The sequence below is a fragment of the Oncorhynchus kisutch genome, linkage group LG29, assembly GCF_002021735.2.
Source record: "Oncorhynchus kisutch isolate 150728-3 linkage group LG29, Okis_V2, whole genome shotgun sequence".
In the NCBI taxonomy this organism is placed as follows: Eukaryota; Metazoa; Chordata; class Actinopteri; order Salmoniformes; family Salmonidae; genus Oncorhynchus; species Oncorhynchus kisutch.
The window spans coordinates 25,790,309-25,805,788 of NC_034202.2; the positions used below are offsets into that span (position 1 = coordinate 25,790,309).

Consider the following 15,480-nt stretch of genomic DNA (forward strand, 5'->3'; position numbering starts at 1 on the left):
ATTCTTCGGTGTGGACTGTATGCTTCTGTGCGCACGGTCAAGGGTGGGGGCATAATCAAGGCCTAGAATTTCCTGTAGCAGTTTAGCTATGGACAGGGTAGGTCGCAGTCCGCCTACGGTCTCGAGTCCCTCTCCCAGCCGAAAATGCGACCGTTCCCCTGGCGCTCTGTTCTCGGGATCCTCAATCTTGGAAGTGAGTTAGACGACATCTGATGATAGCCGGGTGACTTGTTCTTTCAGTGTCACCACTATGTTGGAGTAAGTATTTGCGCCATCTTCCAAGCTATTCAGACGGGTGTCATGTCTCAACAGGTCTTTGTTAACGGAGTCGATCTTTATGTTGACCTCGTGGCGAGAATAGCTATTTGTGCGGATAGGTCAGTGGATAATGACTCCACCTTAGCCAGCACAGTCAGATTTAATGATAGCTGCCATTACCATGGCTTGGTCAGGGGGATCGAAGTCTGTCAGGTGAGCCTGAGGCTTGAGCAGAGGCCTGCTCCTTTGTGGCCTGTGGCCTTTGTCTCAACATTTTATGATTCCAAATGAATTCATTCCAAATTAAATGTTACAAAATGAACACGGGGAGGTGTTGGTCAAGTATTAATAGTAAATTGTTCGCCCTGGATCGGAGCACCGAGAAAACACGTCTTCACATGTTGCTGCTCACCAGCGCCCCTGTTCAAATCATTTTTAGGTACATTTTTTCCCCCCCAATATGTTTTGGGGCTTTTAAGAGGTCACCAGTCACCAGGACTGAGCTTCTCAGTCCTTCAATATAAAAATATATATTTTAAATATTTTTAAAAAACTAAGCAAGGTGACTGGAATTGGCCAAACTCGCAGTTTAATACATGTACAAATGATCCTCTTTCCCTAAAAGTGTAATGGTCATGACTTTCTTACATTAAAGGGGAGGTTAACTCTTTTTTTCTTTTCTTTTTTGCACTTTAACCCCTGGAAGTTTGACTGGAGTGTTTCTGACCTGTCTCTGTTCCCTCCAGGCCTGCTGACCGCCACTGTGGCCTCCAGGATCCACCGTGCGGCTCAGCCTGCCCTGCTCTACCTGGTGCCCTTCACCCTGCTGCCTCTACTCACCATGGCCTACCTGAAGGTACATATTGGGAGGCTTGATAAGGGGGAGAGGGGTGTGATGGGCTGGAAGATATGGAGTCAGTCATAAGTAGGTTAAGAGATCAGTCAAAATGGCAGGACTGCTGGGGAATCATTTTATATGACTCAAGTGTTTTGTGTAAATGTGTTTTGACTGAATGCTGACCCAGAGGGAGGGAGACGGGACTGAGATGAACCGATAGAAGCAGTGTTAAGTGGTAGAGGAGGCCTAGAGGAGTAATCCAGGATCTAGGCAGATGGGATACCAGGCCAGGGACCCAGAGGTAATGGATGAGGACATAAGTGGATGTAGAGGGTATTATTAGGGATGCCACAGAGCGCCCGGTTATGCGGACAGAGCATTTTTTTAATCTAAATGGTTAAATGAGTGATGTCATTGTTGCAGTATTTTGTGAGTGGGCAACATCTATCATTGTAAATTGACATCTAGAATTATTTTGCCATATTTTATATTGCGCAAATTTCCCTAATGTGGACAATTTGTTACTATCTTACCCAAGTTTGCATTTTCACCCCATAGAATATAGTGGCATTTCACATCCTTTTTACCTCAGATTGGTGATGTTAGTTTAAAAGTTTATAGTCATCACAATGACAAGATTGATTGCTTAAAACAGATTTGGTTTTTAACCATTGATTTTATTCACACGCGCCGGGCTTGGGCTGAAACGGAGTTAATGCTATTGTGACTGTTGATATCTTATGCTGTGTCGTGGTTAGTTTAAGTTAACTTACAGAAAAAGTGTTCCGCTCCCTTTTTCGGGATGGCAGCCTACCAAAATCAAAACAATCCACCATTGCAATATATAGAAATGAGCCTTCTACAAGTTCTCATCTAACCAACCATGTATAGGTTATACCAAGTTTCCATGTGGCCTTTGAATAGTGTTATTTTAAACCGAGCTACACCCCAAACGTTTGCTCCCGGTTCTATTGATTTCACCCTGATATCCATGCAAGTCATTAACAAGAAAAGTGTTGTTACAGTTAGCGGGTTGGCGTTCCTCTTCTTTTGGTAATCAGTGTCTGCTGCGATCTCATCGTCAAAACTAAGAACTTCTCAGAAACAAAGACGGTTCTGCCGAGTTATTTGAGGAAAGAAAACAGAGAGGTTCCACACCACTTTCTCTGTTGGGTATCTTACCTAGTTATTTTCAGATCTCATTTAGCTTTTTTGTAGCTTTGGCAACTGTGTTTTATTTTCCAGTTCGCTCTAAGGCTTCCACCCTTGGCTGCAACCCTTGTAATTTAGTGTACCCTGCGCACACAACCCATGTGGAATTCCTGGTCTCTGGCAGAGTTTGGAACTGCCAATCGGCGGTCAATAACGTTGAGTTCATCTCAGCCTTTGCTGCCCTTCAGTCCCTAGTCCCATGGATCACCCCTGAGAAAACTGCTACTCCAGCTGCTCTCTTGATCTGACAACGTTTTCTATCGGAGAGCATCTGGTCGTCGCGGTGGTGGCACAGGGCTACTCAAGTGGAGATTCTCTTTTCACCCTCAGTCACCTGTAGCTCCTCATTTGAATTATATGCCATCACTGTCACTTGTCCACTCAAGCTTAACATTGTAATCTATCGCCAACCAGGTGCCCTTGGCGACTTCCTCAATGAGCTTGATAACTTGATAAGCTAATTTCCTGACGATGGCTCATTGCTCTTCATACTGGGTGACTTCAACCTCCCGAAATCGGCATTCAACTCATTTTTCCAACTCTTTCTTTCCACGTGCCTCTTTTGACCTCACCCTTTCCCAGTCCCCACTCACAAGGCAGGCAATCCACTTGACCTCTCTTTACTAGAGACTGTTCGCCTACTAATCTTCCTGCAACCCCCCCTCCCGATCTCTGATCACAACTTTGTTTTCCTTAGTTTGAACAGGACGTGCAACCTCATCTTCCCCTCTCTCACAATTGATTTCAATGTGATGTCAATATGAGGGATCAGCAAATAAGGGTTGCGTTTCTCTATCCGCTTTGGCGACCCCCAAATCAAAATGCATCACTCCAAATGTAGCTGGCTGTCTTCTGCAGGTTGCTCACTAACCATATATAACTTTATTTCCTTTGGTCCCCCCTAATCGATATCAGTGATTTTATTACCATGACAGGGATTTTGGTGTGTCTGCCGTTTACAAGGTGCTCGTTTAAATATATATATAACAACTATTATTGCACATTGAGTGTATTGTGTACATAGTCCAGTAAATATTGAAAATATAAAATGTGTTTTCTGCATATTGGTTATTGATTTGGACACTTTGAAACTTTGTTTTGACATTGGGCTATTTATCAAAATGTCTTCTCAACAGGAAACAGCGACAGCATAATTTTCCACTTAAGTGTTAGGAATATAAATTCAACTTTCAACATTAATTTCCAATGGTATTGTACTTAATCAGGTAAAAACTGCTTAATGAGTCCAAAAATGTGACACTAGAAATCACTAAAATTGGTTTGCCCTGCCTAATATGATGTGGTAAGTAATCCTCCATGCCAGTGGGTCTAACACGTTTGTCGCACCACTGTTAGTGGGCCTCTGGGTAATATCTGTGGGTGAGGATAGGAGTGGTGTGATACTAAATGAGAGACCAGTACTAACAGGGAAGCTAACCCTGTGGTGTGTCCTACAGGGAGACCTGCGGCGTATGTGGTCAGAGCCTTTCCACACGAAGGCCAGCAGCTCCCGCTTCCTGGAGGTATGATGCACCCTGGGAACACACAGCCAGCGTGGGCAGGACCAGGGACACCTACCCCCTGCCCTGAGAGAAAGGGAGTGAGAGGGAGAGCGCACACTGAAGAGAGGCCTCGTCCTCATCACTAGTTCATTCTTTCCACCCATCCTCTGAGCAGCAGACCTCACATATGGACACCAGTGTGTGGACCTCATTGCCAGACACAACTCCTCATTGCTTCCTGTTTTCCTCTCTCTTTCCTACTTTTCCTTCCCTCACCCACCTCCCTTACCATGGCTCATTTCATTTTGTCAGGCCTCTCCTCTCTCCTTTCGCTCTTGGTCTTTCTGTTTTACTACCGCCCCTCTCATCTGTGTATCTCCCCGACTCTGCTGGACTCCAAGGCCAGGCGTCCCCCTATATGGACTACTGGGTGTGGGATGTGACTGAGGCTTTTTCTAGCATCTTCATTACAATTATTGTTATTATTCTGGAATGATTTGGAATGAACTGCGGAGGAGAATAGGAGAGTAGGCAGAACTGCTGCTTCCACTAGGCAGGAAAATGACATCTGTGCACAGGACCAGCAGCCTATCGGAGAGAGAGAAGGAAGAGCAACGGTTCATCAGTCGCTCCCTCCATCCGTTTCTCTGCCCTCCATCTACCCCCTCTGTCCCCTGAACATCTCTCCTCTTTATCCTCAACATCCTCCCCCTCTCTAACAAACTCCCACCTTCCGTCATTCACTGCCCCATCACAGATACAGGTATTTTATTTAGAAAAGATTTTATTCTTGGCATATACAGAAATGATGCATTATAAATTGTGAATGTGTCCCTACTATTGCGGGGGGAAGCATCTCTCTTTGTATATATATGTGTACACAAGTATTTGGGTATCATGTTGTGTGACTGTGTGTGTGTGTGAGCGAGAGCGCATAGTATGTGAGACTGTGTTATTTCATTATTATGAACAATTTAATTATGTTTTGGATCCAGGACAGGTATAAAAGACCTTGACAATGAGAACTTGTGGAGTGACATTTGGGGGTTGATGGGACATGGGCAGGTTTTTTGGGCAGGTCTGACTTGGACCACAGCTCGGTTCTGTAAGGCTAGGAGTGGTTTACTTGTGAACAAATTTCCTCCAATAAGTGACAGAATGGACATTGGGAAAAACCAAGTTAACCCTCCACTTGCCGTTGGCTGTACCTGGAGGTGTGTGTGTGTGTGTGTGTGTGTGTGTGTGTGTGTGCCTGGTCGTTTAGAATAACCTCTATAAAGTCTGTAATGGACCTTGAGGGAGGAAATCTCTATGCCCTTCTGAGGGATTTATCTTAATAAAGGATTGTAATCAATGGACCCTGAGGTTAAAACTAACCCATAGCTAGGTTTTTACTGTCAAAGGTTGGGTATCCCAACAGTTTTTGGATTGTCATTCCTCTCACAGTTTTGTGGTGTTTGTCAGTTAGATCATCCCCCCCCCCCCCCCAAACCCCACAGGTGCATGTTTAGATTTTTTTCCCCCTAGCACAACACAGCTGATTTTAAATAATCAAAGCTTGATGATGAGTTGGTTATTAGAATCAGCTCTGTAGAGCTAGGGCAAAAAACAAAATGTGCACCCAGAGGGGCCCCAGGACGAACTTTGGGAAACCCTGAGTTAGATCATAGCTTAAACAATACTGGAATTAAAGTGTGTGTGTGAGTGTTTGTGAAAGCGAGACAGTCGGACGAAGAGAGAGACTTGAATGGAAAATGCAGTTTACTGGCTTCCTGTCTTGAGTTTTCTTTTTTACCTGTTTTTTATGTTTGTTCTCTGGCCTTGCATGTCAAGTGTACAGTGTGTGTCATTCCTCAGACTGCAACAACAGACTGCTGGCCCCAACCAATGCACTAAGCTTTGCCAGCAAGGCTGCAGAGAGGAAAGTTACATGGACAAAGGCCAGGGAGTCGGGAGGACTGAACAGTTCTGACTAAACAGGCCACCTGGCTGATAAACATTTATTTTTATTTTTATTATTATTATTTTTTTACACTCGTTTAGCCCCGATTTCACTCTAGCTGATCATTACCTGGACATTGTCTGGCTATGAGACAGACCACTGTCGGACAGCCTGAACATAAATGGACATGTAACCACAACCCCATTCCTGTCCCCTCTGCCTCTTTATGGACTTGGCAAAGAAAACTGATGATGATCATAGTGATGAATAATTGAAGAAGAAAAAAAATACAGATGTTTTCATTTTTTCTGGAAGATGGCTTTCTATTTATCCCCTTGTTTGAGTTGTTTTTCTTAGTGCTGTAGCTTTAGGTTTTCCATCTTATACTTTTCTTTCCTCCCTTGCAGCAGAGGGCTTTATAGCTGAAATGGATTCTATCATTTTTTTTAAAAAGTTGAATAAATTTAAGAGCTGTTTAGTGAAACATGAATCCTAATGAGCTGAATCTAAAACATTTTTGTCTCCTTTAACCCCCTCTCTGCTCCCTGTTCCTCTCCCCCCTTTCCCTCCATTCAGTCAGGATTCTGCTGTAAATAAAACATAATTCTAACTATACGGCTCCTGTGTCCATCTCTTATTTTATTTATCTGTTAACTTAGGGGGAGAATGTTGGAGACATTTTGATAGATTACTTTCTTCCACACTAGCTCCTGTATTGGGCAAAGGGGATCATGGTTGATTATTCAGTCATACGCTGTGATGTTACTGGTGGTTTATATTAATAATATGTTTTTGTATGAGGAATAGATGTTGAAATGTGTTCTCATGAGAAAATATGAGCAAATGCCCTTATGTTAAAGATATGCTGTAATTCCAAGATGTACCACTGGATAGCGACACAGTCCAAGTCAGATACCTGTGGCATAGTGAAAAATGAAAATCTAGACATGCGCAAGCCCGATATGAATAGCTCCCTCATACACACAGCATGTGAATTACAACAAATTATGTATATGCTTCACAAAGAATTTGCTTGGGCTCCCACAAGCGCATTAGTTTGAGATGCAGTGGCCCTTTCATTTCTAAACCCCCCCCAAAAAAACTAAATTGATTCTGATATTTTCACTTTGAACACTGCAGAACTTGTCTGCTATGTGTTGGTTTTAAAGCACTGTATGGTGAAATGGGTGTTCTGGGTTGTAGCAGGTGGTTTGTATGTGTCCCATGATCTGAAAGGCTTTCCCTTTTAAGAAGCTGTAAGGTACAGTATGTTTATTTTTTTTACCCCTGTGGATCATCTGACAGAATTGGTGAGTATCATTCTATTTTCTAAAGATTCTTTTCTGCTCTGTCATTCTCTAGTCTAGGTCCACCAGAGAATCCGTTGCAATTCAAAGGATTGATGGAAGCTATAGCATGGAGGAGCCTTAAGCTTCTGTGGGAAAATGGCTGCCTAGTCGCACCAAAGATGCTGAGTAAGGGATTTATAGAGCACAGTGTGAAAGGCCACTGGACCAGAGTTGCGATGGGTGGCAAAACCGCTGAGTCACCACTGTTCCGGTTACACTTGTCTTCCTAAATGGGAAAGTTGCAATTTGTCTATAGAAAATCTGTTTGTAAATGATTTTGGCCAAGATCTGAATATGATGGTGGTGGGCAGTGTGCACATTCTGGTTGAATTAACCGAAGACACGTCTATCATTACAGTCCCCTGGCTGAAATGTAAAGCTAAATATGTGTTACTGAAACCACAGCCAATCTGCCCACTTCTGACAGAGTTACTACAAAGGCTATCACACCTAGTGAATTTGGTGAAGAATTCTGTACCATTTGACAGAGGTAGAGGGAGTAGGCTACTGGTGGGAGAGGGAGAGAGACCATACTGAAAGAGTGAGATGTGGTGGTAGGGGGCAGGGAGGGAGAGGGCTTCCAGGACATTGGGGGTGGGGAAGGGTCAGTGAGGTCAAGGCAGAAAGAGAGACAGACGGGCTGTTGAATTTTCAGGGTCCGCCCCTTGTCACGTATTGGCCAGAGCATCCAATGGTTTCTCCCCAGTTACAGGGCCCTGAGGTGGCAGGATTCCACCGGGGCCATGGGGATTGTAGCAGGGCATCTGGAACACAGTTCGCCAAGCTGGGTGTCCTAAAATAAGAAGTCAACCCACCATTGGAATGTAGGGTTCTGTGTGAAGAGGTCCCTTTCACATAAGACCGGTACAAGTGCAGGCCAAGAACAAGCCAACCACTGAGTAGATTGAACTGATTTACTCTTGAGTAAGGTTCTCAGCCAAATCCTTATTTTCAATCTACCAAGAAGACATGTTTTGACAATGACATCACTCATGTTAACTTATGGTCAAAAACAGAATGATGAACATTATACTCAATGACAGCATGTTTATTGTTCAGTAATAACATTTTAGTCTTGTCTGCCTTTACCATAACTTTTGCAATCTCCGGTACAAGAGTAAACCTACAACAATGGTTGTTAGTACGCAACTCTGGTATAGCCTACTATAAAAGTGTGCATGCATGTGCGGGTCGTGACCCATGCAAATGGCAGAGGTTTCTTCACGTCCCCTCCACGCCTGGCATTCCAGGCTTGTTTAAATCAGGTTAGCCTGCCTGGGCGTGGGTGGATTCCCTTCTGGCCCTTTGCCCTCTGACCCTAAGTGCATTCCCCATCTAAAGTGAAGAATTCCTCTGAAGTTCAGTTAATGGGGTTGAGTTTTCATCCTTTGGACTCTGCTCCAAATGGTTACCCAGCGGAAGGAAAACAGTCTTGGTGTACACCAAAGAGCTATAGAGTGTGTTGGCTGTTTTTTACTTATTTGTAAAATACCATTCTTACAAGACTTCAACAATCCATTGGTGATTGTTTTGTTTTTGGCAACAGGGTAGAGGGATTTTAAACTTGGAGCTGTTCTATTTGGGGTGGCAGGTAGCCTAGCGGTTAGAGCGTTGGGCCAGTAACCGAAAGGTCGCTGGTTTGCATACCCGAGCAAAATGATGTGCACTTGAGCAAGGCCTGCCGTACTACTACCCTGTAAAACACATTTCACTGCACCTATCTGGTGTATGTTACAAAACATTTCCTTATTGTTCAAACCATTACAGTAAAATAAATTAAATTAACAATCTATTGATTAAAATTACTTGTATAATGTCCATCTTCTGCTTTGATACAAATGCAATGGGATTGACTAAACAATAAGTAATCACTCGCATTGCTCGTTACTCCTGTTGACAAATGATCTACTATCCTTTGGTCAATTAGTCAGTTTTATGAACTTTTGAACATTAACACTGCCCAAACGCTTCCCGCCCAACTTCACTGTTCAACCATAACTACGTTACAAATCAACACTCCCAAGCGCCTGGTGAAACAGAGGTATGTGTTTTCTGTGTTGCTGAGTTTCAAAACCTCTCCATATGGTGGTTGGAGATGCTGTAAAAGGCAGTGCCACCCACACAGCTGGAATGTCTACTCAAAGTACTAGCTAGAGGTGGGGTCTACGCTCTGTGTGAAAAAAGATGAGGAACACCCCACCCCCACACACATGAATCCATTAACCTTTTTTGGTGGGAAATTATCAATGACTATCCATCACAGTTGTTTGCCTTTCTCCTGATGAGAGGGAATCTGAAGAGAGACGGTAGATGGGGGTTGGGAGAGGTTAAAGGGCAGAGGGAGAAGGGAGGTACATTTTCTGAGGAAGGGAGTTTGAAAAAAAAAATAGGGAACAATAACTCATGTTTAAAAGGATCCTCTCAGCCCCCATGAGACCTCACAGTTTAGAATCAAAGCATGGAAATGGGACTGGCTGATTATTGCACAACATGTTTCAGGATTCGCACTCTCCAGACCTGCTGTAAATTATTGGCTTGGATGTCTTTATTTTCTAATAAATTCATTACCATAATAGGTCAAGTTCATCAAGATATAATTTCAATGTATCGAACTGTACAGGTATAAGACAACTAAAACTGGGTAGGTGATTTTATTCCCAATTCCTTCTATTTGTAATGCACAAATAGCAGGGAATTTCTATCCATGATGTCACCAACCATTTAAGACAGACACTTGGCAAATATTTGCCATACAGTCTACATTAAACCTTGAATATGTTTTTCAACATCTGTTGGAACAGTAAATTGGCCAAATATTGAAAATAGAAATGATCAATTACAAGTTTTATTCTAGATCTGCCTTTTGAAAATTAAAACACTTGGGTAATTATTTAGTTTAGTTGTAAGGAAATACACCTCAGAAACCCTGTGACATGTTGGAAAACACTTATTTCGTTATCTTAAAATATTTAATATCTATTTTGGGAAGGATATTCCTTTTCAATCAAATACAATTGCCCTTCCAAAAAACCAAAGTGAGTTCGGTCTCTCTTGAAGTTTGTTTTGAGTTAAACATTTCATCAAAAGAGGCATATTGTTGTTTTCAATGAAACTACTCAAAGCATCTTACTAAAGATGTTCTCATCACATCAAGGAGTTTAAATGAAACGTTTCATTCTGGATCACATGAACGAAATCAGTATACATTTATAACAAATGCAGTTATGTTGAAGAGCTAAAGAAGTAAGATTCATTGTCTGCTCTTTGCTATTACAAAATCATTTTAAAGTTACCACTTTGCACAGGAAGAACAGAACATATCTTGCTTGAAAACCTGTACAAGACTATACAAATACATTATATCAGTGGTATTCTGCCACAAATAAGTTAATTTAATTATAAGTCAGTTAATTTTACAAATATATTATTCGATTCCTTAAGTATTTTGAATGTAATGATAAGCACAATAACACTAAGGACAGTTGAAATAATAATCAAAATGAACAAGACCCTGGCCGTCACCCCACTTTCCAAGGGTGTTGGGATATGCAAAAATTAAAAATTCAAATTCAAATTAAAAAAACATTTCCAATTCACACATTCATATAATACACAGTTGTACATGTGTGAAATAGGACAAATAAGCACCCACCTAATTATTATGAATTGGTTTTATTATAATACATTATAGCGCTCTAATCTTGTTTTGTTAGTGCCACAAACTCCAGCTTCAGCCATTTTGATAAACAATGTTGATATCACATGGTAATTATTATATTTAGGCTAACAAATTATATAGTAATTCAAATTTTTGAATGTTTATAAATTGGTTTACGTTGAGATTTGATGACAAGAAACACTCAAACGTGTGTTTTCAATGCTTAAAAGTTTATATTGGAGTCATTAAACCAATTTCAATGCAAGTAATATATTATATGTACAAGGCTTCTGTTGAAGCTGAGACACTGTTGAGTCTGTTCCTGAGTTGATAGTTAAAGTGTAGGGATTAGATACTGCCAGACCCTCATTGGACAAACCTTCTTGCCTAAAGAGGTGGTTGTCGTCTAGTCTAACTCCTTGGTACAATTTAACAGAGGATAGAACAGATGCTTAATCTTTATTGTATAAATCCTTCTTAGAATGTATGCAGTGGATATTCTGGATACTATTGGGATGATACATGAAAGTTTCTCTTATTCTAAAACTGGGATACATTTTTCCCTCAATACTAATCTCATTCTCTGTCCTGCTCTTTTCTCTCCCAAAGAAGGGTTTATGGTTCCCCTTAGGAATCCTTAAATGCAGTTCCACAAATAAAGTTCCACAAATATGTTCCCATCAATACATCTTATTTGCCGTCCATGGCATGTCTCTCTCGGACCAGCAATAAAGTTAATCAGCGAGGCTAATAAACAGTTACTTAAAATTGGTCAGTATCTTGTCAAATACTTCAACACCTTTCAATTCCTTTAGCTTCACCTCTATTCTCTTTTATAGACTGATCTGATGCATCAGTGTAGAATTGCTTCAACTATAAAAAGGAAGATGTTTTTCTATTCAGGTTCTGTGTCCGTTTTCAACCTTGAACCAAACTGATGGTAGTGATCATTTGTAATGAGCTCTTTGGTCTACATTACTGACACTGACACTAGCTACATCCCACACCAAGCCACCCACCGGGCACAGACTTCAGATCAACCTCATTTTTCTAATGTTACCATGTCATTGGATTTAGGTTCAAAGTTGGGTGAAGTTAAGTCAACCAGCAGTGCTTTTAGGGCAGGGTCAAAGTGGGAGGAATGAGTTCTGGGGGGCAACAGAGACTTGCTATCAAGAAATGTTTTTGAGTGGCATCTTTTACAAACTCTTCAAAGTCTATATTGGGAGCATTAATCAATGTTCATGACTATTTTATGTGTTCCTCTTTGCATAGAGAAAACATTTTGATCTGACTATTTCTGTTGAACTATGGAGTGGTAGAGGAGACTTTCAGTAGCCTGTTGCTTTATAGAGCGAGATGAGTGAGAAAGAGAGAGACATTGAGACAATTAACTCCTCTTCTGTGGTGTTTAATGGCAGCGTGTAAACCAACAGACGGAGAGCATCCCTGGCCTCCTCTAAACCTGAATCTAAATCTGAATTCATCATGCACCACCTTCATTTATTTTATTTTAATTGCTGATTGGCTGCACAATCAGATCCCTTCAGAGTTGGGTGGGGTGGAGGGTGAAAAGTGCGCCCTCTCCCACTGGACAATACCATTATTTCAGCTCCCCTGGTCAGGAATGCCCGATTTCACAGCCCGCTACCCTCCTCCAGGCGTCAATCAAAACTTTGCAAGGGTTCCAGTGCCTAGTGGAACCGCCCCCACTGGTCCACTCCACAGTTATAAATCAGCCCCAGAGCCCACCAAAACCTATAGCAATTCAACAGTCATCACTATTGGAGAGAACGGTCACAATTTTGAGTTCAAATTAGCCATACTCTTTTGGGTGTTTTAAGAATTGCCAAATGTATAATGCGCTTATGAGTGGCATGGCTGGGTGTGCAAAAGTGTGTAGGAGTCAAGTATCATTAGCTAAATCTAGGCAATTAGATGGGCATAACATGTAGTTTATATCCACATATCTACAGCTAGCTATATCTCTGACAAAAATAATCATAACATTTAAATATGAGGTTATTTATTTAATCACAACTGTTTATTGGCTAGGCTAGTTTATTCACATATTGAGTGTGGTTTAGCTTAATTTATGTCTTAAAGCTAGTCTTAGAGGTGATGTTCAAATTGTAGTAATAACATCTACAAGCATAATTATAATCATTAGGCGATGCATTGTCCATTCATGTTATAATCCCTTTTAAAAGCGTGCGCGTACTGAAAAGTAATGGTGATGAGAAATTTGTGAATGGAAGATACTTAATCATGCCTTCCGTACAGGCTGTGGCGCTCCTTGTATGTGACCAATCCAGGAACCGATAAAAACGTTGAACACCCCGAAACTAAACCAATGGCTTATCATATGGCAAAGACTAGCGCAAGAAGAAGCCAATCAGTAGAAGGCATGCAAACGAGGAATTTGCTCCGGCAGGCTCTGAATGTCAAGTAGTCAAAAATGGAGTCTGGATCTGGGAGGTCGTGCGGTTGTGCATGAAAGATTTGCTATTTTATCTACAAGCGCGAGAGAAATTAGTTTATACTAAGGCGTTTGGAAATTACGGGGAGAATTGCAAATGTAGCGGACACATAGGTGTGGCTAATAGTGGGGTTTGTCCCTATATTTTTTGGTTAACTTTTCCTTTTTTGCCTAACGGATTGATTGTCCCTCCCTTGGCTAGGTAGCCTACCATTCATGAATTTGGGGGGTCCTCTGTGTGAGTAGCATTGGGTGGAAATGGCGGGAGCTCAGGGCGAAACTGGGAAGTTGGGAAGGGTGGAGATCGAAATGTTTTTTTATATAATTAAGGGAAGAGAAAATCAAGAAAGACTTATAATTTTCTTGCGCATCAGGACCTTGCTTTAAAGACTGGGCAAGGAAGGGCTCCCTCTACAAGATTCGACCAGTTTGTGATTCCGTAATGCTGGATTAACCAGGAAAAATGCATGTTTAGTCCTAAATCGATGTATCAATTATTATTTTATGGATATAAGAATTGCGAGGGACATTCACTATCATGGATTGTGCTTAGTCAATGCAGGCTACAATGTAACAAGTCGTCTGCGTGGTAGTGAGAGAGCTGTCACTATTGGTTTGCAGATTGTGTCAATTCCTGCTGCTACTGATAATTATCCTATTGATATAGAAGTTGAAAGCTCTAGAAAAACAAAAAGGTTCGTTGACAAGTTTGTGCTCTTTCTGTTGGTATTAGGCCAATGTGAAATATATGAATTATGTCATTGTAATGCATGGGGACAACTGGGGTGCAACAAACGTAGGCTCGGTTAAAGGCTATTCATTTAGCCATTTTCCATAGTTTTCATTTGACTTGTTATAATGTATTAACACGTGTATTATATTATAGGGCCTAAGGTAGGCTATTTACAAGCTGCTGTAGATGAGTTTGATGAGTTGAGCGAAATGCAATGGTCAGAGGTTTTCGCCTGAATTGCCGACCAATGATATTCTTTAATATTTTGTACATGTTTAATTCACTTTTAAATTGCCTACCTCTGATTTCTATTTTGTTGCACATGTAATACAAAATATAGGCATAATAAAGGGCTGGTTGTTGAGTTAAATCTAAACACAAAAGTGAACAAATAATACATGTGCCAGATTAATTTATGAGTACAAAGTCAAATGAAAATGTTGCACAGTAGCAACATGTCCCCCTGTTCTCAGAATTATAATACATTTCATTAGAACTAGTCATGATTCTTGGTAGACCATTCTTCTTTCAGTTGAGTGTGAAGAAAAACTTACCTTTTTCATGTTGCCTCTTAAAATGATAGTCACAATTCAACCTATATAGAATAATTAGATGATCGAAAAATATTTGCATATTTTGTACTAAAGGGAAATTAATTAAAATAGTTAAAATGTTAAGTCTACATATGTAGGATCTTAATTTGAGCCAGTTTTCTACAGCAAGAAAATAATCCTGCAGCAACAGGAAATGTGGATTGTAATTAATGGACAGTTTTGTAAAGGTTGCTACATTTTTCGGAAGGGAAAATCAAGTCTGAAATATCAAAATGTAAATTAACTTCAGAAGCCTTTTTAAACGTCAAATTGACACAAGTTTTACATTTCCTGCATTGCAGGAAAGTTCTCCTTGCAAAGGGGTGATTAAATTAAGATACTTTACCTGTATGTGATAATGATGATTTCAACTTCTGGTAAAAATAGCCCCCTTTAAAAAATAGTTTGCGAGAGAGGGCAGGTAGTCAACTTGATAATATTTGTCAGCAAAAGTTTTTTTCTGAGTTGTCTCCAGAAACTATACTTATTGATAACATTTTCCTTTTTCAAATTGCTGCATTTCCTGGACTACTTGGTGTTAACTATAATGAGTCTCTCTTAACATTGTATATTCTGTGAAGTTACAAATCAACATGAAGGTGTAGAGTAGTAGCCTATTCTTGTTTTTACATTGGGTCAGTGATTTACAGGTCAGAGTTGATCAGCCGGTGCTTGTTTGACAGTGTCATGGAGGAACAGGATTGGAGTAAGAAGCACTGCTAGCTTCAGATGAGGCTGATGGTGTCCATGTTGTCGTCCATTGCCCCTTTTCTATTGTACTACTGGGTATTGAGATGAGCAGTGCAATATTAAAAGGGCATTGGCTGATGAAACGGAGACCTACACCTCCCTCTGTCTTAACCCCTCTGAGTTGACAGGCAATACATAAGAGGGGCCTACACATGTGGCTGTGTGT

The 15,480-nt window shown here is 41.0% G+C and overlaps 1 protein-coding gene across 2 annotated transcripts in view; it reads left to right on the forward strand.

The window, feature by feature from the left end:
* LOC109873709 (signal peptide peptidase-like 3) overlaps positions 1-6,367 on the forward strand; it is a 45,442-nt gene extending 39,075 nt beyond the window's left edge. For both annotated transcript variants that reach the window (XM_020465384.2, XM_020465385.2), the window contains exons 10-11: positions 1,005-1,114; positions 3,766-6,367. In XM_020465384.2, the coding sequence (XP_020320973.1) occupies positions 1,005-1,114; positions 3,766-3,837 (182 nt within the window). In that variant the 3' untranslated portion in view covers positions 3,838-6,367. The remainder of the gene's footprint in view (positions 1-1,004; positions 1,115-3,765) is intronic.
* Positions 6,368-15,480: the final 9,113 nt, after the last annotated feature.